Source organism: Saimiri boliviensis, chromosome X (genome assembly GCF_048565385.1).
Source record: "Saimiri boliviensis isolate mSaiBol1 chromosome X, mSaiBol1.pri, whole genome shotgun sequence".
Classification (NCBI taxonomy): domain Eukaryota; kingdom Metazoa; phylum Chordata; class Mammalia; order Primates; family Cebidae; genus Saimiri; species Saimiri boliviensis.
In genome coordinates, this window is record NC_133470.1 from 104,084,757 (window position 1) to 104,111,107 (window position 26,351).

The 26,351-nt window shown below is 41.8% G+C and overlaps 1 protein-coding gene across 5 annotated transcripts in view; it reads left to right on the forward strand.

Annotated features, from left to right (window-relative positions):
• The first annotated feature begins 291 nt into the window (after nt 1-291).
• HS6ST2 (heparan sulfate 6-O-sulfotransferase 2) overlaps nt 292-26,351 on the forward strand; it is a 317,315-nt gene continuing 291,255 nt past the window's right edge. For 2 of the 5 annotated variants that reach the window (XM_010341747.3, XM_010341749.3), the window contains exons 1-2: nt 292-986; nt 1,814-2,332. In XM_010341747.3, coding sequence (XP_010340049.3) covers nt 559-986; nt 1,814-2,332 — 947 coding nt within the window. In that variant the 5' untranslated portion in view covers nt 292-558. Of the gene's footprint in view, nt 987-1,628; nt 1,695-1,813; nt 2,333-26,351 lie in introns of those variants that run through there. The other 3 variants (XM_074391538.1, XM_074391537.1, XM_074391539.1) reach the window with 2 other exon arrangements.

Here is a 26,351-nt window from a genome sequence, read left to right on the forward strand (position 1 = left end):
TCAAACACTGGGGCTCTGCTGTGTGACCTTGGGCTTGTTCCTACCCGTCTCTGGGCCTCAGTTTCCTCATGTGTCACATTACCTTGGATTAGATGGTCTCACTCTGATGGACTTTTTAGTTATATATCCATTTATTCAACAAATCTTTTGTGAGTCAAGCCCTCCTGCAGGCACAGAGTTGGTACACAGGATTCAGCAAGAAGACAGTCTGTGCTTTAAAAAAGGTCAGATTCTCATTCTGTAACGCTTTTTGGTCATGCTGTCTTTTTATCATGCTGACTTACCTTTTCAGAAAATGCCCCCGCTTCCGCTGGAGAATGGAAATTGGCAAAGAGAGAGGGAAAAGCTCCAATTTGCGCCTTTGCTATTTTAGGAGAGGTTGAAATTACGAGCCAAAGTAGAGTGATGCGCTAAGCAGAGTGACCTCCGTACTCCAAGAAAAGAGAAAACCCAGGTTCTCTGCTTCTGAAGTGGCTCGAGCTTTTGGGCGTGAGGCATTATTATATAAATTCAAGCTCGCTCCTGATCCTTAGTACCCTGAGTTGCCTGAAGGGGGGAATGGCACTGCCTGCGAGTGCAGTCCGGGCGTTCGAGCCGCCGCCGCAACCGGAGCGAGGAGCGCCCGCCTGCACCACCTGTCCCCGCCGGCATTCCAGAGTAGAGGCCGAATTGGCAGCGAGCCGGCTCGGATCGGTCGCTGCCCCGGTCCGCGCGGGCCCTCCTAGGGGTGTGTCTCACGGATTCAACTCTCGGCCACTCCTGGAGAAGCCCCGAAAGGCGTCTTCCTCCCTGGCGGGAGCCGCGTGCGCCCCGCTTTTCGCGCTGCTGTCCCGGGGCCGCCGCAGGCGGATGCACGTCCTCAGGCGACGCTGGGACCTGGGCTCCCTCTGCCGGGCCCTGCTCACTCGGGGCCTGGCTGCCCTGGGCCACTCGCTGAAGCACGTGCTCGGTGCGATCTTCTCCAAGATCTTCGGCCCCCTGGCCAGGTACGTTCTTGATGAAAGCTGGGCTCAAGCTCCCAGACTAGGGTGAGAAGGGGCCGTACGGGGCGGGAAGGCAGCCGCGGGGGTTAGAAAAGAGGGCAAAGTTCCAGCTGGCCAGTGGTGGCCGGGATGGGGTCTCTGGAGGGTCGCGGCGCGAATTTGGCCACGCCGCGGCTCTGGCGCCACTGTTCCGCCGGCACTGGCAGCGCTGCGTCCTCGCTAGCAAGTCGGGCTGCTGGCGGGCTCCTTCCCCCAGGGGAACTCTGAGCGCCTGGCTCCGAGCTCCCTCGAGGCCGCCTCCCGTGTGGGCAAGCGGGCGCGGGCAAAAGGAGGGCTTCGGGGCATGCGGGGAGAAAGCCGGGAAAAGGCGTGCGCTCCAAAGGGGCTTGGGGCAGAAGAGCCCGCAGAGTCCGGCGGGCGAAGCGGGATGGGTATGGGAGCCACCGAGAGTGGAGCGAGACACACGGGGGCCCGGACTGGGGGCGTGAGTTGAGGAGTGGGGCGACTGGGCTCGGAGAGGTCCTACTGGGACGAAGCCCCTCGGAGGGGCTCCGGGGAGCTCCGGCGAGCTCTGACGGGGGGAAGGGGCAGGCGGCCCGCGGGAAGGAGTCGGGGTGGGGGTGTGTGTGTGCCGCAGAAGCCACAGCGCTTAGCCTGCCGGGAAGAAAGGAAGCGGGGAAGGGAGCCGCCGCCGCCGCCGTGGAGTACTCGGTGCGGAGGGGAGGGGGAGAGGGGCGCAGCAGCGGCGCCAGGGGGAGGGGGCGGTGCGGGGGCACGGCGAGCGCGGGCCGAGCTGCGGGATTGACGTAACGAGCTTGGGTTTCCCCCAGCGTCGGGAACATGGATGAGAAATCCAACAAGCTGCTGCTAGCTTTGGTGATGCTCTTCCTATTTGCCGTGATCGTCCTCCAATACGTGTGCCCCGGCACAGAATGCCAGCTCCTCCGCCTGCAGGCGTTCAGCTCCCCGGTGCCGGACCCGTACCGCTCGGAGGATGAGAGCTCCGCCAGGTTCGTACCTCGCTACAATTTCACCCGCAGCGACCTCCTGCGCAAGGTAGACTTCGACATAAAGGGCGATGACCTGATCGTGTTCCTGCACATCCAGAAGACCGGGGGCACCACTTTCGGCCGCCACTTGGTTCGCAACATCCAGCTGGAGCAGCCGTGCGAGTGCCGCGTGGGTCAGAAGAAATGCACTTGCCATCGGCCGGGTAAGCGGGAGACCTGGCTCTTCTCCAGGTTCTCCACGGGCTGGAGCTGCGGGCTACACGCCGACTGGACCGAGCTCACCAGCTGTGTGCCCTCTGTGGTGGACGGCAAGCGCGACTCCAGGCTGAGACCGTCCCGGTGAGTGCTCGCCGGTGGTCTAGCGGGACCCGGGCCTAGGCGGGCGGAGGGAGGGGAGGTGCGGCTGGCCTTAGCCCGGGACCTAGCGCGCACCCTGGCGCCCGGGCGTTTGCGTTCCGGCTAGGCAGGTGCTGGGCGCCCAGTAGCGCACGTTCGCGGCGCTGTGGTGGCCTCAGAAAGGCTTTCCGCTCCGGCCCCTGACGGCCAGTCTGTCTGTCGGCAGGGTGGCCTGCGTGGTGGTTGGGAGAGCGTGCGGGGTAGGCGGCCGAAAGGCCCAGAACGAGCGCCCCCGTGGCCGCTGCCGGGACGGTGCCTCGAACTCAGACTCCGCACTGGAGAGCCCCAAAGAGCCGCGCTCTCGGAGCAGCATCTCCGGTTCCCTCCTTTCCTCTACTCCGCACCCGGGTTCCGAAGTCTCCTTTCGGCACTCTCTTCCTCCTTTCGGCGCCTGCATTCTTCCCTCCCCCTTTTTTCTCGCTTCGTCTGTTTACCTTCTTCTCCCTCTTTATCTCTTGTGCCCCAGATCTTGTCTGCTCCTGTTTGCTTGCTGTTTCCTTCTTTCCATTTTCCTCTCTCGCTTTTCTTCTCTTTCTCTCTTACCCTTTCTGTTTCTCTCTTCTTGCTCGACTTTTATCACCTCTCTCCTCCCTCTCTCTAGCTCAGTTCTCCCCGGGCGGCTGGGTGTTCCTCTTTCGCTATTTTCTGATACCCAGGGAGAGTTCAAGGTTCCAGGCTTGCCTCTTACTACTGGCTGCATGTGAGGCATCCGCGGCGCTTTGGGATTGCCAGGGGACACCCCGCGGACCGAGGGGCGGGCTGGGTTGCTGCTCTGGACCCCATGTGGGGTTCAGCCACCAGGAGCCTCTCCTGATTTACACACACACACACACACACACACACACACACACACACACAAACACGCCCGAGCCCCGGCAAGTGTCGTTGCCAGCCCATTTTCTGGGAGCCTGGGCTGATGCGGTAAAAGCTGATTTATTAATAGTCTGTACCCAGAAACAAGAGTATTTTCCTCCCTTCAGCCACAATATCCAGTTGCTGGAGGTCATGGAGCACTGTAAAGTGGGTGGTGGGGGGTAGGGGAAGTGAGTGCTATGAGGTGCAGTTGGTCCAGCCAGGGCTGGTGTTTCCAAGTCTCCTTAAAACAAATATGGGCTGAAGCAGGGAGTCCAGGGTATGCACAAGGTGAGTTTCATTGCCTGGAGGCCTCTGGATGAGGTCTCTGGGCCGGCAAGGACAGGTCTCTGTCCTGTGTGCCCGCTCCCCCATGGTGCACTTGGTACTCTGGAGGAGCAGATGCTGTCTTCTTGCAGTTTACAATGTTCTTTCTCAAATGCTGGAATTGTGGCAGAATCAGCCAAACTTGTATTTTCTTTCTGGTACTAACAGATTTTTTCTTCCACCCCAAGAAAACCTTAGCCCCAGGACCTCAAACCATTGGTAGAATTATGTAAATCATTGTCACAACAATATTCTGGTGTTTAAGAAGTTCCCAAACAACTTGGTAATATTGAAAAGAATTTCTCAATATTACAGAGAATTTCTCAGTTACAGAGCTTGTCTGTGTAGTGAGAGGTGGTAGTATTTAAAAAGCTCTTTTGGGCAAAAGTAGAATTCCACAGCCACGACTATAGCAGAGAAGTGAAAACAAGGTCTTGGTCACCATGGAAGACACAGCCTTGTCTGGACTTTCACAGGGCGCATGTGCCTTTACCCATGCTTTTGAACATGTCAGTCAGGGTGTGATGTCTGTAAACACACATTATTAATGTGGTCTAGAGTATCTCTTTGGTGTCTACTGTCTTCTGGCAGATTGCTTCCCGCATTCTCCAGAAGATAACCAGGACCCCTCAAAGCCTCTTGGATTGTCCCAAATTGAAGTAAAATTATTTGAAATGACATAGGATTTTCTTGATTATTAAAAGGGTGATACCACAGTGCCATCTAGTCTAATCAAAGAACAACCACTTTCTAAAAATTCACAGTTACTGGATTTTATGGTATTTGCAAAAATGAAATAAAATTTGCTAGAGAAATGCATTGCTACTTCAAGGGCACCTTTTTATTTCATTCATTCCTGCCCACCTCCAGAGATATTGACCTGGAAGAACAGGGATAGCCTAGGGGTTCCAGAATTTCCCTAGATGTTGACAGATCCCTAGGGGCTGCAGGACCAGTTCTGTGAGTTCTGATAATCTGTAAAAGCCAAGGTGTACATTTGTGTGTGTGAATGAGACAATGTGTGTATATGAGTGTTGTATGTGTCTGTGTGAGGTGAAAATTTAGAGTCAAAGGCAGCTGCACCGGTGGTGAAATGTGGGGGTGAGAAGCTGGTATCTGGAGATGGGGGAGTCTACTTTTGGGAGTTCCTGGGTCAAACAGCATCTTCATGCCAGCTGGTGGTCTCTGCTCTCAACTGAGGAGAACAGCAGTTCCATCTTCCTGGCCTTGGAGTTCAGACAGCTGGACCTTAGTTCTAGGCCAGCCACAATCCCATGTGACCCTCAACCAAATCCTGTGTGAAGAGCGCACTTCCAGTTTGTGATAAGCATTCATATCCCTTATGTCTGGTATTTCTCTGTAAACTTGCACTATTTTCAGCAAGAGGTCAGAGTGGACAAAAATATCCCCATCTATCAGAGGAGAATGAAGCCCAAAAAAGCTAAAGGGCTTCCCTGAATCACTGAATTTTTTAGCAGCACAGCAGGAATCTGACCCCAGTTCTGTCTGACTCCACAACCCTGGCTCTGTTGACTTCACCTTGATGAACAATGGTTTTTGCCAAAACACAGTGAGGTCTTTCATTTTAGTCATTCCCACAAAGTGAATGAACACTCAATAAATGTTGGCTGATGTTGTTATCACCTACGTCATTATCATCGTCAGTCATTTTACAACATGTGAGTTTGGATGAGTGATTGGGCCAGAGTTACCACACCCATTGGGAGAAGAATGGATTTCCACGTAGCTGAGGCTTTCTGGTCACCGGGGATAGGTCTTGTGGCTAAATTGCAGAGGGGTCTTTCATTGCCATGTTAGGAATTCCTGCAAAGCTGAGCAGGATGGGAGCCCACTGAGGCAGGGTTGGATGAGCTTCAGTAGGAGCCTTCAGCTGCGACAGGAACCACCTACTGACTCAGCCATTCATCCACATTAGTGGGGGGGGGCAGTGTCACAGGCTATGTGGCTGCAAGCCAAGACTCTGAATCCTGCTCCCAGAACTACATTTGAGGTGCTTCTCTGCCTCTGCTGATGGTAAAGTACTTGAGTGATAATACAACTGCTGAATAGAAACAACCGTGATCACGTTGCCTGGAGAGAACAGAGAGACAGAGAGAGAGAGAGAGAAAGAAAGAGAGAGAGAGAGAGGGAGAGAGGGCGGGCGCTCGGCTGGTGAAAGACTCAGGTTGTTTATTAAGAATAACATTTCTTTTAAAAAATCAGAAACTGGATTTCATTCATTTGTCTGCTAGTATGTTGTTTGCAGTCAGAGAAGGGTCCTGCTCATTTTAGAATTTCTGAGACCATTTTTGAAAGTGTATCCAAACATTGTTGCTCACAAGCTGTTAAAAGTCCCAAATTCTGCATGCTTTTCCCAGGCCAAATTTCCTCTGTTTGTAGCCAACTCTACTGTGCCATTTGTTCTGTAGGGAGAATTGAGAACTGGGCTTAAAGAAATAGCACTAGCCCCCTTCTTCACTAGGTATCATGCTGGCCAGCATGCACAGAATGGGGTTGAGAGGTCAGGGTCCATGGCTATACAAGTCAAAGAATCTGATCATATTCATGTTGCACCCTAGACTTTTAGCATCTCCAAAATTTTCAATTTGGGTGAGTGATTGGGCCATGGTTACCACACCCATTGGGAGAAGAACAGATTTCTACATCCCTAAGGCGTTTTATTCACCAGGGGTAGGTCTTATGGCTTGATTGTAGAGGAGCCTTTCATTGCCATGTTGTGAATCCCTGCAAAGCTGAGCAGGATGGGAGCAGGCTGAGGCATCTGGAAGAGTAATTAATTATTATCTCTAATCCAGTAGGATATCATTGATGGGAAAGGACTAAAAAGTGTTTGTTTAGATGGAGAAATGCTTTTTTTTTTTTTTTGGTCATTTTGTTTTATAAAATAGTGGGAAAAGCTTTTTTTTCTTTCCATTTGTTTTTAAAAGGTGGCTCTATTTCAAAAGAGCTGTAACTATAGAGCGTGTGTACGTGATCATGCCTTACAAGCCCACACTTCCTCTCTTTCTCTTCCTTGATTTTGCAGTGAGGCAAGATGACACAACAGGCTTGTGGTATAGGCTGAGGCATTAAGCAGAATGGAGCACTACAGCCAGCAGTCAGTACTGGTCATATGGTTCATCAGGCTGTAAGCTGTTGGGCTCTCAGCTTTACTTAGCTGAGGATACATTTCTTCAGCTGTCTTTGAGGGCTGTGGTACCATCTTACCTATTTCATAGAAGAGGGGGAGAAATCTACCATTTTAACATCTGTAGAGCATCGGTAGTATTAGTTAGCATCTTTGCATGGATGGCAAACATGGTGTTGGAGTCCTGACAAAGCTGTAAGTTCTCAGGTCGTACAAAAGGCTATTCAGAATTAACATCACTTAATAATAATTTTATGTCTGTGCTATGTGGCAATTAAAATACTAAAGTTTGTCTTTTATGGATATCAGTCATCAACTAAGGCAGTATGAAATGACATTAAAAGAATAGTCATCCCTTTTATTCTGTCATTCGTTAAACAAGATTTTGTGAAACTGTTCATTATATTCCAGGGAAGAGACATCATTCTCCTCTAACAGAGCTTACGGTAGAACAGAACAATTTGGTACTTTAGATATTTAATTAAAAAATGGATTTTGTTTGAAAACACTTTGAAAATCAATGATGTCTTTAAAATGTCATACATTTACCAGAATATATAAAAAATAGAGAAAAGTCCATCTGTTACGTTGTAGTTTGGGACTAATCAGCAAAGCAGATGGAGTAACTATTATGTCTCTGGCATGACGCTAGCAGCTGGGGGAGATTAGAGCCAAGATGAAACCAAAAAAGCCAAGATCACCATCTTTAGCCTCAAGTCCATAAAGATTAGCATATGAAGTGCAGGACTGTGTAGTGTAGACAGGTACTGGGAAAGGAAATTTAAATTTTGCACAAGCCCTTCCCCTCCCCTAGTCTCAGTGTCTTACCTATAAAATGGGAGATTTAAATGAGATGCTTTCCAGGGCCGTATTCTTTCTAACGTATGAGGAACAGGCCAGATAAAGGAGCCATCCTTTTGACAAGGCCTCTGGGAATAGGAGAGTTATATGAAGAAGAAAGGAGGCATTGTGGATGGGCATGGAGTCCTCACGACCTTTTGAGGTCCTGCAACCTCACCTAGGAAAGTCTGGCCAGACCTGAAAGGTTCCTGCTTGTAGAAATAATGGTTAGGGAAGTAGGTGGGGTTAGGCTCCACTGTGGAGGACTCGAAATGGCAATGAGGAACCCCACTAAATATGAGAAGCTCTTGGTTGGAAAGAGTGCAAAAAACCCATGCAAGTAAATAAAGGCTGGAATCTAGGTAGAGCTAACTCCCTGATATCTAGTCTGGAATGTAGGTGGTACCAGCTACCAAAACTGAGGGGTTGAGAAGGGGATCTAGTTTGGGTTGGAGGGTACTAAGGAGTCATGACTGGTTCCTGTTGCCTAGATTTCTAGTGGATAGGCCTTATAAGGAGGTGACAACTTGGGCTCTGGGGCGGGTTAGGGCTCAGTCGTACATTATATTTGGGAATCTGAACCCAGTTAATCTGAATTCACAATTGGCGTTGTTATTTAAATGATAGCTGCCATTCACATATGGGACCTTTAGCCAAGGAAAAGGATATTTGAATAAAGGAATAAAGATCAATAGTTATGATTACATAAGAATAATATATGGTTATCTGACCAAAAAAAAGGCAAAGTGAAAAGGATTCAAACTGGTAAAAGTATACACGACAATTACAACCGACAAAAAGTTGAAATCTTTACTGTACAAATAACTCTCATGAATTGATTAGAGAAACAAAGGACACGATCAGACAGTTTACAATACAGTACCCCCAACTAGTTTGCAGACATGGCAAAACTGTTTCATTTCACTGATACTAAAGAAATGCACATTTAAACATAGAATACTTTTTTTGCCTCTCTAATTAACCCTGATTAAACAAACAAACAAACAAACAAACAAACAAACAAAGCAAAACCCAACATATATCACCACCAAACAAAGTTAGTAGACAGTGCCGACAAGGGCATGGCAAAGATCAAAATTCTCATACATTGTAGGTGGGAGTTTAACTTGAATGATCTTTTTGGAAATAAATAATATAAACACAGAATACAAAAATACTCATTTCCATGATCCATAATTTATTTTCTGATATTTTACAGAAAAACAAAATTTTATACATGCTTTCATTCATTCATTCATTCATTCATTTATTCAGTAAACATTTATTGAGTATCTGCTATCAGTGTGCTATGTGCTAGAGTAACTGGGAAGAACCAGGTAGATGTGGTCCCTGCCTTCATGGGAGTGGGAAAGATAGACAGGAAACAAATTATCAATTACTTAAAATTGTATGAAGTGTCATGGGAGAAAAGTACAGAATGGTATGAGAACATATACTAGGAAACTAACTGGAATTATTATAAGTGCAGCAAATTGGAAACAATCTGAACATCCATATAGAGAAGAATGGTTCAAGAAGTCTCAGTACATCCACTTGAAGGATTATTACAAAACCATTTAAATGTCCTTTGATAGAGTATGGAAAATTGCTAGTGATTTAATGCTAAGAGAAAAAGAGATAGATAATTATGGACCTAGTATGACTACAATTATGTTAAAGAAAGAAAGAGAACAAGAGAGCGAGCAAGTGAGAGAAACCATCTCCCCAGCCCTCCCAAATCTAAGCATAAAAGACAGAGACTGGAAGAAAAAAATGCTAGAATATTATTAGATCTGTTAGTGATTTATTTTCTAATTCTGCTTTTCTGAAGGTTTTGAATTTCCTTTATGAGTTTACATTACTTATTTAATAAAAATAAACATTAACAATTTTTAAAATAATGTTTTACTCAGCTGTGATAAATTACACACAGGTCTACTTTTTTGGTTCCTGGCTGGCTATTTCATTATCCTCTTGATATCCTGGGAGCCCCTAATGAGGAGAGTAGCCTCAGCACAGATAAACCCTCACACTGACAGGCAGAGGTGATAAGTCAGACATTGGCTGCTGCTTTTTGATAACTGGCTGTTCTCATATTCCCACACAATACATGGAACTCTTTTTACACCGGTACAGTAGAGAGCTGAATTGCTATTGTTTCTTCCTCAGTACGGTATAGAGTGAATTGCTATTGTTTCTTCATCATTTATAAGTTATACATTTGAATTTATAAATTATATGGAACAGGAAGTTAATAATGGTACACAGTTGGAAATATAAGGCTTATTTTGCTCAGCTGGAGCCATCTGAGATAGTCTGGGCTTTGGATCTCCATGAGTTTCTTTCTTAGTGAGTTGACACCAGGGCTGATGATCTAGTGAGGTGACACCAGGGCTGATGATCTAGCTGGAAGAGTTAAAATCTTGGGGTTGGTAAAGGGTTATAGTTCTAAACATCCATAACTGAGAGCTTAGATCGGTTAGTGTATATGTTCTGCTCTCATCCAGCAGAAAAGGAGAGTTCACTTTGCTAGGCAGCCCCCTCCTAGAGAAGTTTCACTGCATAAGAGCATTACTCCCAGTTAACCATAAAGTAAGTTGATTAGAAATGTCATTATCCAACAATTTCAATATCTGAGGTACTACTCTGTACATATAGTGATGTGCATAATCTTATTGTTGAAACTCCGCTGAAACTACACACTAGGCACAAGTTGTTTTGACAGTGTAAAGAACGTGCTTCACAGTTGAAAAGCTAATATTGACGTTTCGTGACACATGAAATGCAGTATTTAGTCACTGAGTTTAAAAAGAAATGTATGGATGGGAATTACCCCCTTTCCATGAAAGGATAATGAATAATCCACTTAATGATATATGCCATCCAAAACAATGTCCTTGTAAGCTTAGATAAATATTTGTCTAAACTTCAGTAAAATATTTATTGACAAAAAAGATTTTCTTGTTTTACTAAGTATTGAACTTTGCAGATTATTCAGTTGGTCTTATTGCATCCCATTTGTTATTTCTGCCATTTTGCCTCTGAAAACAGTGTTGAAGACTTTGACACATTTCAGAGCATTACACTAAATAAATCTGTCTTGCACATTTCACTGTGCTTTTTCTGGAATATTATAAATATTCAAATATAGGCACACATGCAGATTCAAAATAAAATTTAATACATGCAAATTGTGCATAAATTCCATATTTATAACTTAGCAATAGTTTTGAACTTGTTATCCTATGATACAAATGTACCAAATAGGAGCTTATGGGAATTATCAATAAATGTATTTTTCTGATTAAACTGTGGGCTCTTTTTCAGTCACAATTTAAGCTTCAATTCTGAGCTATTTTATAAGAGAATAATTTGCACTTCATTTACTCTGAATTGTCAAGAATCGTGTTCTTCCCCAATGTAAGTGTCTGCAAAGAGGACTTATTATTCAGTTTGATTGCTTTTTAAATTTTACTAGCGGAGATGCCCTAGTGAGTCTGAGAGAATTGGTCTATTTCTTGTGAAGAGTTTAGTTCTAATGAATCACTTCCATGCACTGTTCTGTACAAATACAGAGCAATTGAAATGTGTAATGTATTGATTTACATCAAATGGATTAGGCCTGTCTGCACCATTCCTAGCATTAATTTACTTTCTCTCATAACTGTACTAATAACTACAAATCTTCAGTATAGTATTAGCTTCAATTTACTCATAAAGATCCTTGGATTTTTGCTGATTTCCTACAAGAGAGTCAATGTAAGCAAAGATTATTTAGAAATTGACTAGAGTGACCAAGTTCCATCACACAACCCAAAAATACTTTTAAAGGGCTCTTTGATCATGGCAGCCAACTCTTCAGTTATTACAATAAATAAGAGTTGACGAAACTCACCAGTTAAGACCTAGATTATCTCAATGGATGAAAATAAAAAATCCACTTATATGCTGTGTATAAGTGACAAAGGTAAAACGTAAGAACACAAAGCACACAAAAAGGATTGGAATAGGTACACTATGCAAACACTAACCAGAAGTAAGCTGATGTGGCTATGCTGTTATTAGGTAAAACAGACTTTAAAGCAGAACCGTTATTACAAATAAACAGGATCACTGTGTAATGATTAACAGTTCAGTTTATTATTTTCAGATGACAATTCTAAACTTGCATATGCTTAATACAATAAGTTTGAAATATATAAAGCAAAGGTTGGCAAAGCTAAAAGGAGAAATTATAAAATCTGATTTTTTTTCTTCAGAAATTGATGGGTCAAATGAGCAAAAAGTGGATAAGGATACAGAGGGTTTGAACAACGTGATTAACAAGCTCAATATAATGGGTATATATACACACAAATAAACATATACATCTAAAATACACACACACACACACACACATATATATACCTTGAATATATATATATATATATATAAATATATGTATATACACACAAGACATGCCCTGACTGAACTCATTTCTATTACCCTCCAAAGGCTGTGTCTCCACAGATATATATCATTTGCACACAATTGGAAGAATACACAGTCATCTCAAGTACATATGGAGCACTTTTGAAAACAGACTGTACACTAAGCCCTGAAGTTAGTCTTGAAAATTGTCAGTGAATGAATTACCTTGTAGACCATACTATCTGATCATATGCACTGTTAAAACATTGGGTGTTGTGTTATACCTGAGTGCATGTGAAAGAACATTAGTAGTTTGATATAGCTGGAAGTATTACCAATCATTCTTACCACATAACGTTTCTTAATTGACATACAAAAGACCACATAATGTTTCTTAATTGACATTCAAAAGTGAAGAACTCCAAGACTTAGGTAGTTTGACCCGGGTAACTTGACCTGATTTTCCATGAAGATCTATTACTATTTTGGGGCACCTACTGAGCCAGGTCCTGTGCAAGGAACATATTATATATTGTCTTACTTAATTTTTACAACACAACCCTCTGAGGTAGACATATTAAAACCCCACTTAAAGATGAGAAAACAGAGAACTGGACAAGATGTATAACCTGCTAAATCTTCACAGCTGGACAGTATTGGAGCTGGCATTTAAAATCAGCTGGGATATTTGACCTGTCTGGTATATTTTAATGTCTACTAAATTCTCAGACAAATCTCCAGAAACCTTTCTCTTTTCAGTGGCTATGTCTATACAAGTTAAGTGGAATGGAGACCTGAAGTAATTATCTGGAGATATAAAGATCCAACCTATTCACTGGTTTTTAAAAAGCAACTTTTAAAAATTTAATAAGAGTCACTCTTTGAAGGTGAACTCTGCAGCTCTATTTTCCCCTGTTAAAGATTTAGATGCGCAAGGTATTTTGACTGTTTTTTTTTACATTGAAGATTTACACAGAAGTATGAAGTTTTAGGGGAAATAAAAAAAGACTTATGCTAGAGGAAAGATTCAGGTTTTCTCTTTTCAAATAAGAAAAATGAGAACCTTAACTGTATTTTAATTTCTACTTCCTTGTAGACTACCTGTATGGTACATACACTTTACAAAATTTGTATGAGGCCAAAGAATCTTACTCCTTTTAGAATGTTGGCATTTGTCTCATTAGCAGTTAGTTGCATTGCTTTGACCAATTGTGACCTGTTTCTATAAATGACCATTGCTTTTTGCTGCATTTGGTCTGTGTAGACACAGCTTTCGGAGGGTAGTATAAAAAAGTTAAGCCAGGGCATCTCGTGTAATCTGGGAACAGAGGAGCCAGTGAAATAAAGATAACTTTCTTTCAAAAACCAAGAGAGGAGTCCCAGAACAAATGAATCCTGAAGCCTACTCTTATTTTAGGGGCTCATCGTGAAGATAATACGAATTCATTTTGTTGCTGAAATAACTAAGAGTAGCACATTCCCATAGGAGTGACCATTCTCTTCCTTTTGGAAGAGGCAGCTTTAGAAAAGTACCATTATGCAAAGCTAGAGGCCATTAAAAAGGTGCCATTAAAGAGAATGCAAATTAGCATGGGACTACCAGTCTGGCAGGCATTATTAATGTGGGAGGCAAATAAATTAGGTTGAAGGTATGGAAGAACCATAAAAAGACAACCAGAGGTCAGTGTGACATTGGGCTGATGGCCAGTTCAGCTAATGCCTCATGGCTGAGACTTTGCTAAGTGGAAGATTAACTGACAAAACAGCTTGAAGGTTGACGAATTATTTCAGCTCATTGCCAGGTACTCTAGAGGCAAAAATACTTATTTTTGTGATTTGTTTTTGCTGAAAGTGGTACAGTATGTTCTAATAGTATAATAGGCCAGCTCTAACTCATTAAAACAATGTTGAAATGAAGCATATTGGTATGAATGATGCATAGTAGGCTATTTATGAAAAATTACTTCAATAAAAACCTTCATGAACATGTAAAAATGATTTTATGTATAAACACACTATAAGATTTATGAAAGATAATTATGTGAGAATGTGAAGCTGAAGTAAGGTATTTTTAAAAGATTACATTGTTGTGCAAAATGATCTGTTAATATTTCTGCTTTTAGGATCTATGCTTTGCATCTGCCTTCCTCAATTTTTGTGTGTGTGTGTGACTTAAGCAAATTAAAAAAAAAAAAAAGGAAAAAGATAATTTCAGCATTAGTGTAGCATTCTACGATCTTCTGGAAGCTTTTGTATTTATCGCCATATGAGTGTACATTAAATCTGCATCTCCCTCTCATTTATATGTTTATGAAGTTATAAAGATATACACATGCACACACAAAATAATTAAGCAAGTGCTGTATGTTTGACAACCATTGGTGACTTAATGCCAGTTAGAGGGGGTTAAAAAAACACTTGCTCTGTTAATCCAATTGTTCCCATGCTTTTTGGTTTATGCACTTAAGGAGAGAACCCATTTAAAGTGCCAGAATTTGCATACATTCAGCTTTGACTGAAACTTGTATTTAATCCAGTGGTCTTGAAAAATTATGAGTGAGGGGTTTATAGACCTAAATGTCATGAGATCCATTAGGATGAGACTGAAAGCACACTTTTTGGTTGCCTCATTTATAGGAAGGAGTGTGCTTTTGACATGGGAAGAGCTAAAGGTATGTGGATCAGCTGGACTGTTCAATGCAGCCAGATTAGCTCACCTTCTCTCAGCTGTGTTGCAGCCACTTTGCCTAATGCCATTATGGGAAAGTGGCTCATAATTTTCCAGAGTTCAGCTGAATGCTAAATGCAAGGCTACATACAGTATTCATATGCATGGAAGTTAGCAGTTGCATTAATGAACTCTCCTGTTTTAAAAATTCGGATTGGACTGGAATGGGCAGGATTGTGATACTCCCCTTTGAATGTCATCTTTGTTTTGCTTAAAATCATGGTGATGTAACCATTATTCATTGTAGGAAGATTATGACTCCAGTGTCCACTGACTGGGTGCGGGGTTTCAGGTTGTAACCTTTGGCTGGGAATGCCTTCTCTAGAGAATGTCACAGAGGTCAGATTTCTATGCTGACTGCAAACAAGCCGGTGACCAAGAAATCCAGCTCTTCTGGTTTGCTGGGGTCTGACTCCAGGATGCAGTACTTTCTGGTTAACAGAGGGGACTCTTGTATGCACTAAACCTGCCAAGATGGAGACATGTGGTATCAGCCATTTTCATTACAGCCATCTTAGGAATGTGAAGTTGTATCTCATTGTAGTATTGATTTGCATTTTTCTGATGGCTAGTTATGTTAAACATGTTTTCATGTGCTTATTGCCCATTTAATTATATTATTTGGAGAAATGTCTATATGGGTTGTTTGACTTTGTTAATTGTGTTATTTCTTTTTCTTTTTAGTATTAATTGTTTTTTACATATTCCAGGTACAAGTCTCTTGTAAGATACATGCTTTGCGAACATTTTACTCTCATTCAGTGGTTATTGCTTTGCTTTCTTGAGATATCCATTGAAGCAGGAAAGTTTTAAATTTTGATGGAATCCAGTGTAATTTTGTTCTTTTGTTTCTTCTGAATGCTTTGCCTAATGACCACAAAAATTTACTCCTATATCTCCTTTTGAGAGTTTTATAGTTTTACCTTTTACAATAAGGTCAATGATCTATTTCAAGTGAATTTTTGTGCATATTGTGAAAAATGCGACACACCCATAAGATGGCTGTAACTTTATTCTTTTTTATGTAGGTAAAAGTTGTCCCAGAGTCCTTTGTTGAAGTCTGTTTTTCTTTATTCAGTTTCCTTCGTACAGTTATACAAAATCAATTGATCGCAACTTTTTGAGTTTATTTCTGGATTCTATTTTACTTGACTATAAAGCTACCTTTAAACAAGTGACACACAGCCTTGACTACTGTTGCCTTGTAGCTCGTTTTGAAAGCAGGAAGTATGAATCTTTTATTTATTTATTTTTCTTTCCCTAGATTGTTTTGGCTATTGTTGGCACCTTGGATTTCATTGTGAATTTTAGGATCAGCTTATCAATATAGAAGCCAGCTGGGATTTTTTAAAGGGATTGTATTAAATATGTTTGGGGGAGCACTGCCATAGGGACAATATTGTTTTTCAATTCATAAACATGGGCTATTTTTCCATTTGTTTAGGTCTTCTTTAAATTCTTTCAGTGCCGATTTGAAGTCTTTAGATTGCAAGTTTTGAACTTCTTTTGTTAAATTTATTTATAAGTATTTTACTTTTTTTGACATTATTGTAAATTGAATTTTTTTTTAATTTTTGGATTGTTCATTGCTACTATATAAAAATATAATGTTTTTGTTATTGTTGTTGTTTGTTTTTGCAATGGAATCTCTGTCAGCCAGGCTGGATTGTAATGGCACAATCTCAGCTCACTGCAACCTCCGCCTCCTGCGTTCAAGCAATTCTCCTGCATCAGCCTCATAAGTAGCTGGGATTACAGGCGCATGCCACCATGCCTGGCTAATTTTTGTATTTTTTCTAGAAATGGGTTTTCACCATGTTGACCAGTCTGGTCTTGAACTACTGACCTCAAGTGATCTGCCTGCCTTGGCCTCCCAAAGTGCTGAGATTACAGGCATGAGCCACCATACCCCGCCAGTTAATTTTAAAATATTGATCTTGTATGCTGCAGCCTTGCTGAATTCATTTTTAATTTCTAATAATTTTTCAGAGTAACTCTCAAGATTTTCTATATACAAATGATATAATTTGGATGTGTGTTCTCCAGAATCTCATGTTGAAATGTAATCCCCCGTGTTGGAGGTGGGGCCCGGTGGGAGGTGTTTGGCTTTTGATCTCTCATAAATGGCCGAGTGCCCTCCCTGTGGTAATGAGGTCACATGAGATCTGTTTGCTTAAAAGAGCCTGGCAGCTCCACCTCTCTCTCTTGCTCCTTCTCTTGCCATGTAATACAGTGGCTCCCCTTCACCTTCCACCATGATTATAAGCTTCCTGGGGCCCTCACCAGAAGCAGAAGCCAGCACTATGCTTTCTGTACAGCCTGCTGAACTATAAGCCAAATAAACTTCTTTTTTATGTTACCCAGTCTCAGACATTCCTTTATAGCAACACAAACGGACGAACACAACATGCTCATGTTATCTGTGAATAGATACTTTTATTTCTTACTATCCCATGTGGACAAATTTTATTTCCTTTTCCTGCCTAATTTTCTTGGCTAGATTCTCCAGGAAAATGTGAAAAAGAAGTGGTTATTATTAACTTCTTTATCTTGCTTTTGATCTCAGGGGAAAGCATTCAGTCTTTCACTATTTTAATTTTTTTTTAGACAAGGTCTCCCTGTCATTCATGTTGGGATGCAGTGGCATGATCACAGCTCACTGCAGCCTCAATCTCCTGGGGCTTGAGGGAACCTCCCACCTCAGCCTTCCAAGTAGGTAGGACTATAGGCAAGGATCATTATGCCTAATTTTTAAAATCTATGTAGAGGTGGAGTCTTGCTGTGTTGCCCAGGCTGGTCTTGGACTCCTGGGCTCAAGTGATTTTCCTGCCTCAGTCTGCCAAAGTGTTGGGACAACAGGTGTGACCACTGCTCTCTGCTCAGTCATTCACCATTAAATATGTTAACTCAAGGTTTTTCCTAGATGTCTTTTATCTGATTGAGGAAGTTCTCTTATACCCAGTTTGATGAGTGTTTTTTTTTAAAGAACAACAACAACAACAATGAATGGATGTTGGACTTTGTTCATGATTTTTCTGCATCTCTTCAGATGGTTGTTCTTTTTACTCTTTATTCTTTTTTTTTTTTTTTTTTTTTGAGACAGGGTTTCTCTTTGTTGCCCAGGCTGGAATACAGTGGCATGATCATAGCTCACTGGAGCTTCAACTTCCTGAGTTCAAGCCATCCACCCACCTCAGCCTCTTGAATAGCTGGGACCACAGGTGTGCATCACCATGCCCAGATAATTTTATTTTTTATTGTAGAGATGGGGTCTTGCTATGTTGCCCAGGCTGGTCCCAAACTCCTGGGCTCAAGAAGTCCTCCTGCCTTGGCCTCCCATAGGCTGGGATTTCAGGTGTGAGTCACCATACCCTACCTCTTTATTCTTTTGATACAATGTTTTACATTAATTTACTCCCTGATATTAAGCCAAACTTGCATTCTCTGGATAAATCCTACTTAGTCATGGTGCATAATCTTTATATATATATATATATATATATATATATATATATATATACACACACACATAATCTTTATATATATATATAATATATTATATATATATTATATATATATATCTGCTTTGCTTAGATTTTCTTCAGGTATTTTCATAGTTTCAGGTCTTATGTTTAAGTCTTTACTTCATTTTGAGTTGGTTTTTGCACATGATGAGGGCTAAGGGTCCAGTTTCATTCTTCTGCATGTGGCTATCCAATTTTCCCAGCACAAGTTATTGAAGAGGGTGCCATTTTTCTAATAATATATTCTTAGTGCCTTTGTTGAAAATCAGTTAGATGTAAATACACAGATTTATTGCTGGGTTCTCTCTTCTGTTCCATTGGTCTATGTATCTGTTTTTATACCAATGTCATGCTGTTGTGGTTACTGTAACTTTCTAGTATAATTTGAAGTCATATAGTGTCATGCCTCCAGCTTTGTCCTTTTTGCTCAGTATTGCTTCAGCTGTTCAGGGTCTTCTGTAGTCTCATACAAATTTCAGAACTCTTTTTTCTATTTCTATGAAGAATGCTATTGGTATGATTCAACTGTTTTAAATATGTTGAGACTTCACGACCAGCCTGCACAACATGGTGAAACTATATTTCTACCAAAAATACAAAAAAATATCTGAGTGTGGTGGTGCACACCTGTTGTCTCAGCTACTCTAGAGGCTAAGATGGGAGGATCACTTGAGTCCTGGGAGGGGGAGGTTGCAGTGAGCTGAGATTGTGCCACTGCGCTGAAGCCTAGGTGATAGAGCAAGACCCCATCTCAAAAAAAAAAAAAAATATGTTGAGACACGTCTTATGGCCTAACATGTTCTATCCTAGAGAATGTTCTATGTGCATCTGAGAAAACTATTTTGCTGCTGGTGGTGGAGTGTTCTATAGACGTTTGCTAAGACTTGTTAGTTTATTGTGCTGTTTAAGGTTTCTGTTTCCCTGTCGGTCTTTTTCCAGTTGTTCCGTCCATTATTGAAATTGGGATATTGAAGTCTCCAATTATTATTACTGAATTGTTTTTCCCTTCAGTCCTGTTAGTTTTGCCTCATGTGTTTTAGGGATCTGTTGTTAGCTGCATATATAGTTATAATTGTTATGTTTTCTTGATACATTGCTTATGTATCATTATAAAAATTCTCTCTTTAGTAATTTTGTAGTGTTTATTTTCTCTGATATCAGTATAGCCATTTCATATTTCTGTGGTTCTTGCTTCCATGATACCTTTTCTCTTCTTTTTCCTCTCAGATGATTTCTGTGTTTTAATATAATGTGTGTCTCTTGTAGATAGCATATAGCTGGATCTCATTTGGTTTTTATTTCATAATGACATTCTTTTGATTGGATTGTTTCATCCATCTACATTTAACATTATTAGTAATATCGCTTGATCCACTTTATTTTGGTTTTCTATACATCTCATGTATTTTTTTGTTTCCCTATTCCTCCTGTACTGCTTTGTCTTATATTAAGTGAATTCTTTCCAGTGTAACATATTAACTCTTTTAATGATTTTCTACTGTATTGTGTTGTCATTTTCTCAATGTATTCTCTAGGGCTTAATCTATCTATATATATTAAATTATCAGAATCTATTTCTTATTTATAGTAACTTAATTACAATAAGCTCTATAAGTGTTTTTCCTAGGTAGCTGTATTTCTTCTTGCCCCTTTTTGTGCTGTTATTGTTATAAATTTTACATCTATATATGTTACAAACTCAGCAACACATTGTTATAATTATTACTTGATTAAATTTTATGTCTTTTTTTTTTTTTTTTTTTGAGACGGAGTCTTGCTACCCAGGCTGGAGTGCAGTGGCGCGATCTCGGCTCACCGCAACCTCCGCCTCCTGGGTTCAGGCAATTCTCCTGCCTCAGCCTCCTGAGTAGCTGGGATTACAGGCACGCGCCACCATGCCCAGCTAATGTTTTGTATTTTTAGTAGAGGCGGGGTTTCACCATGTTGACCAGGATGGTCTCGATCTCTTGACCTTGTGATCCACCCACCTCGGCCTCCCAAAGTGCTGGGATTACAGGCGTGAGCCACTGCGCCTGGCAATTTTATGTCTTTTAAAGAAGGTAAGATAAGTGAGAGAACAAGTATATTTATTGAGTTTATTATAAACCATTTTATGTACCATTACTGGTTCTGTTTGTTTGTTTCTGTGTGTTTGCTCACTCAATACAGCCTTGCTCAAACACATTTCTTTTGGTTTTGTCATATGTTAAATGTATATATGTTATGGTCCCAACAATACAATTATATGCCTATTGTTTTATGATTGCTTTTCAGTCTGTTACAAGAAGTAAATATGCATTTATACTGTATTTTCTTCTTATTATTACATTATTATCTTCAAGTGAGCTGATTTTTTTCTTTCATGTGGACTTGAATTACCACCTGGTCCCACTTGCTTTCAGCCTGAGAATTTTTCTTTGTTATTTCTTGTAATGCAGGACTGTTAGCATGAGATTCTCTTGAGTTTTTGTTTTCTGTGAATGTCTTTATATTGCTTTCAGTTTTGAAAATACTTTTGCTGGATATACAATTCTTAGTTATTGGTTTCTTTTCTTAAGCACTTTGAATGCCATTCCACTGCCTTTGTGCTCTATTGTGTCTGATGAGAAGTTAGCTGTCAGTGTTATTGGGGTTCCTCTGTATGTGATGAGTCATTTTTCTCTTACTGCTTTGAAGAGTTTCTCATTTTTTCTTTTTAGTATTTTTAGCATGGTATGTCTGTGTTAGGATCTCTTTTTGGTTATCCTACTTAGAGTTCAGTGAGCTACTTGCATGTATAGATTAATTTTTCTTCCAGCTTGGAGAAGGTTTTAGCCATTAAGATAATTTTTTTTTTTCTGCTTTCTTCTCTTTGTGATACTTTTACACTAGGTGTATGCTGGTGTGCTTTTTGGTGTCCCACATTTCTCTGAGGTTCTGTCCATCTTTTTAATTATACTTTAAGTTCTGGGGTACATGGGCAGAACATGCAGGTTTGTTACATAGGTATACACGTGCCATGGTGGTTGGCTGTTCTGTTCATTTTTATGCCTTCTTTACCTTCTTCCTCTGTTTTTCAGAGTGCATAATATCTATTGAAGTATCTTAACATTGCTGATTATTTATCCTCCCAGCTCAAGATGTCTGCTGAGGCCTTGTAGTAATTTTTTGTTGTTGTTAAATGGAGACAGAGTCTTGCTCTGTCACCCAGGCTGGAGTGCACAGGTGTGATCTCAGCCCACTGCAGCCTAATTTTTTGTTGTTGTTGTTAAATTGAGACAGAGTCTTGCTCTGTCATCCAGGCTGGAGTGCACTGGTGTGATCTCAACCCACTGCAACCTCCGCCTCCCAGGTTCAAGAAGTTCTCCCACCTCAGCCCCCCGAGTAGCTGGGATTACAGATGCATGCCACCATGCACAGCTAATTTTTATATTTTTAGTAGAGATGGGTTTTTGCCATGTTGGCCAGGCTGGTCTCCAACTCTTGGCCTCAAGAGTTTGCTATATGCATTAACACCATTTCCAGAGACAGTAAATATCTGCTTTTGAATTTTGACCAGTATGGTTGTTTTACTGGGAAGAGGCCTGCAGAGCTAAGTCACAATTGTCTTGGTTTTCAGTATGATGGGTGATTTTTTTTTATTGGATCCAAGACACATTATACATTATGTTCAGGGATGCTGGGTCCTATTTAAATCTTTTATTTTAGCAAGCAGTCTCCCTGTTTAGGTTTAGCATGTAGGTCTTGGCCTACTTTCTTTGGCTGTGGTTCCACTGGGAGTTTAATTCTTAGAGCGTTTGTGGTGTTATTTAGGTCTCCTCTGTTTATTTAGTATTATTGCACTTTCACTGGTCTCTGTTGGTGCTGCCTAAGGAAGCCAAGGGCTTTCCCCAAGCCAAGCTCTTGGGTGTGTTTTGGTGGTGGAGGGTTGTATTGGGATTTTCCTGACAGTATTACCCCAGCCCGGTGTCTCTGGTTTGGGGAGGAGCGCCTTGGGCCCAAGGGGACTAAGAGGCCTGTTACACCCATATGCTTGTTGCAGTTGTCTCTTCTGATGGCTTTTCCAGCCTGTCCCAGTGTCTCTGGGCAGGGGAGGAGAGTGTCAGGCCAATAGGGACAAAGAGGCTTTCCATTGGCTGGGTGCAGTAGCTCACGCCTATAGTCCCAGCCCTTTGGGAGGTTAAGGTGGGTAGATCACCAGAAGTCAGGAGTTTGAGACCAGCCTGGCTAACATTGCGAAACTCCGTCTCTACTAAAAAATGTAAAAATTAGCCAGGCCTAGTGGCGTGCATCTGTAATCCCAGCTACTCAGGAGGCTGACGCACGAGAATCACTTGAACCTTGAAGGTGAAGGTTGCAGTGAGCTCGCACCAATGTACTCCAGCCTGGGTGACAGAGGAAGACTCCAACTAAAACAAAACAAAACGAAGCAAAGCAAAGCAAAAAAAAAAAAAAAAAAAAAGAAGAAGAAGAAGAAGAAGAAGCTCCCCAGAATGGACTACTTGCCATGCCCACCCACCTTGATACCTCTCGGAAAGGGAAGAGAGTCTTAGGCTCATGGAGACAAAGGAGCATCCTATATCTAGCTGTTTGCTATAACTGAGTTCCTTTTTCCACTTCCTTCTGCTTATCCTAATGTCTCTGGGGAAAAGAAGTCTTGAGTCCTCAGGGACAAAGGGACTTCCTGACAGTCTCCTAGCTGTGATTGGGCCCTTTTCCCTAGCTCTGCCTGCCTTCCCTTGTGTCTCTGGGTAGGGGAAGACAGTCTCAGGCCTGCAGGCACAAAGAGGCTGCCCGTGCTGGACCACTTGCCGTATCGAAGTTTCTCTTGTTAGCTCCACACCTCAGCATCTCTTGGTGGAAAAGGGAGTCTTCGGGCTTATTTGGAAATGAGAGTGCTTCTTCCAGCTGCTTATTTTTGGTGAAGTTCCCAATCTATTCCCTGTGAAGATGGTGCCAGGCTCTTCTGATGCTAGGGATTCTCATTTGATCTGGGGAAGGAATGGGTCCACCCAGGCTGTTTTCCAGATTGAAAGCTGGAAAACACCAGACCTTACTGCCCTTCCTTACCACCTTATGTATTTATCCCTTTAGTTGTCTCTTGAGCCATTTCCAGGATTTATTATTGTGCTTATTAGGAAGGAGCAGGGATAAACCTGTCTATGCCATTTTTTCCAGACCACAAATTCATATACACATTTTTGTGGAGACATAAGTTCATTTATTTGAAATTAATGCCCATGAGTGAATTACTGAGTCGTATAGTGATTATGTGTTTAGTTTTATAAGAAACGGCTAATCTGTTCTCCAAGATGCTGTGCCATTTAGTGTTAAATAGTCGCATTTCAAAATTAGCTGCCTCCCACAAATTTGGATATATTTTAGTTTCCTTTTAATGTATTTTAATTAATTAATTTATTTATTTTGAGATGGAGTCTCACTCTGTTGCCCAGGCTGGAGTGCAGTGGTGTGATCTCGGCTCACTGCAACCTCTGCTTCCTGGGTTCAAACGATTCTCCTGCCTCAGCCTCTTTAGTAGCTGGAATTGCAGGATGCACCAACATGCCTGGCTAATTTTTGTATTTTTAGTAGAGACAGGATTTTGCCATATTGGCCAGGCTGATCTTGAACCCCTAACTCAGGTGATCTTCCTGCCTCGGCCTCCCAAAGTGCTAGGATTAGCAGGTGTAAGCCACTGCCCCGACCCCATTTCATGTATTTTATGATTTCTCTTGAGACTTCCTTTTTGACCCATCAGCAATTTAGAAGTGCACTTAAAAATAATTTTGCTGTTGTTGGTGGAGTTGATTAGGTCTTACTATTGAGTAAATGTTGGTTAGGTATTGTTTGCTTAATTTGGTTTTGTGGACCTTTTGCATATCCTTGTTGATTTTTTCTCTAGTATTTCTATCAGTTTTCCAGAGAAGAGGTCGAAGTTTCTAACTATAATTGTGGATTTGTCTACTTCTCCCTTTAGTTTTAGTTCAGTTTTCACTTTATATATTTTGCATTTCTGTTGTCTGTTACACACATATTTGAAATTGCTGTGTGTTCTTGGTTGATTGACCCTTTTATCATTATATAATGTCCCCCTACATTCTTGGTAATTTTGTGTTCCAAAGTCTACTTTAATATTAGTATAGCTACTTAGTGCTTTATTCTGATTCATGCCTACATGATATATCTTTCTATTTTTTAGTGCCTTCTTCTGCTTGTATTATTTATTATGTCAGGGTGGCGTACAGTGTCTATCCACAGGTGCAATCACAGCTCATCACAGCCTCGAATTACTGGCCTCAAGTGATCCTTCCACCTCAGCCTCCCAAGTAGGCAGGACTGTAGGCTCACACTATGGCACCTGGCTTGTCATGTGTGTGTGTTTTTTTGTAAAATCCAGAATTATTTGGAGGAATAGAGAGAAATGTGTATACTCTGTCTTGTCCAGAACCAGAAGTCTAGTTCACCTATTTCTGTTTGCTTGAATGATCTGGGTTGGCTTCTTAAGTCTTTGGGGCTCCATGTTGCACTCACCTAATTTTAGCTCGATAATATCATGTTACTGAGTCTACTCTGTACATCAAGGGCTGTAATGGCTCTGTTTTTTTTAGGGATCAAATTTTCAAAGTCCACATATTTTTGCCAAATATGTCCCCAGCCTTTTGTTGCTTTGGTTGCATCTTTCCCTCCATTGCCTTTGTAGGCATTTGGTTTTGGAGAGCTGGAATGGTGTATGATCTGCAAGTCTCTGTCTGCTGCCATGGACTGAGCATGAACAGAAGCAAAAATTGACCACAAACAGGTTGACACCAAGATCGATCTAATAACATGGCCTATTTGTAGTAAGCTGGAATCTTTGCCATTAACTAATTCATTCAGTATGAAGTGCATACTGTGTGCCAGGATCTGTGTTAGGTCCTGGGTTTACAGAGCTAGCAGTGCCATAGGTAGACTTTGGAGAGTTCATAGACTAGTGAGAGGAGACAAATAAAGAGGGTATTCAGTGCTACGATAAAGGTGAGCACAGGTTGCTGTGACAATAGAAAATAGGAGTTCTCAAATCAGGGTAGGCTCTGTTGATAGAGATGACACCTGAGTTGAGTCCCTGATATAGTTTGGATATTGTCTCTCTACCCAAATCTCATGTTGAAATGTAATCCTCGATATTGGAGGTGGGGCCAGGTGGGAGGTATTTGGATTATGGAGGCAGATCCCTCATGAATGCCTTGGGCCATCCACTTGGTGATAAGTGAGCTCTCACTCTGAGTTCACATGAGGTCTGGTCATTTCAAAGTGTGTGGTAGCTGGGCGAAGTGGCACATGTCTGTAATCCCAGCATTTGGGGAGGCTGAGGTGGGTAGATCAGTTGAGGCCAGGAGTTTGAGACCAAGCCTGGCCAACATGGTGAAACCCCATCTCTACAAAACTACAAAAATTAGCCTGGCATGTTGGTGTGTGCCTGTAGTCCCAGCTCCTCGGGAGGCTGAGGCAGGAGAGTCATTTGAACCCAGGAGGCAGAGGTTGCAGTAAGCTGGGGTTGCACCACTGCACTCCAGCCTGGCAACAGTGAGACTCCATCGAAATAAAAAGTGTGGCAAGTCCTCCCGACCAGTCTCTCTCCTCCTCCTGCTTTTGCCATGTGACATGCCTAATACCCTTTCACCTTCCACCATGATTGGAAGCTTCCCGAGGCCTCCCCAAAAGCCACGCAGGTGTAACACCATGTTTCTTGTATAGCCTGCAGAACTATTAGGCAATTAAACTTATTTTCTTTATAAATTACGTAGTCTCTGGCATTTCTTTATTTTTATTTTTATTTTATCTATTTATTTATTTATTTATTTGGAGACAGGGTTTTACTCTGTAGCCCAGTCTGGAATGTAGTGTTACATTCTCTCATCACTGCAGCCTCTGCCTCCCAGGCTCAAGTGATCCTCCCACATCGGCCTCCTAATTCATTTCCACTGAATAACAAAGAATACCATTAGATGGTTTTAAACGAAAAATCAAACTTTTTTCTTTCCTCTATACACTCGCACACTTCTGGTCACCAAAATGTGTGAATTTTTCCCACACAGACCAATACTCCGACACTAGCTGGGTGTCTTACAATTCAGTTCGGTTCTGACACTAACCAGAGTTGATGCAGACCCCATA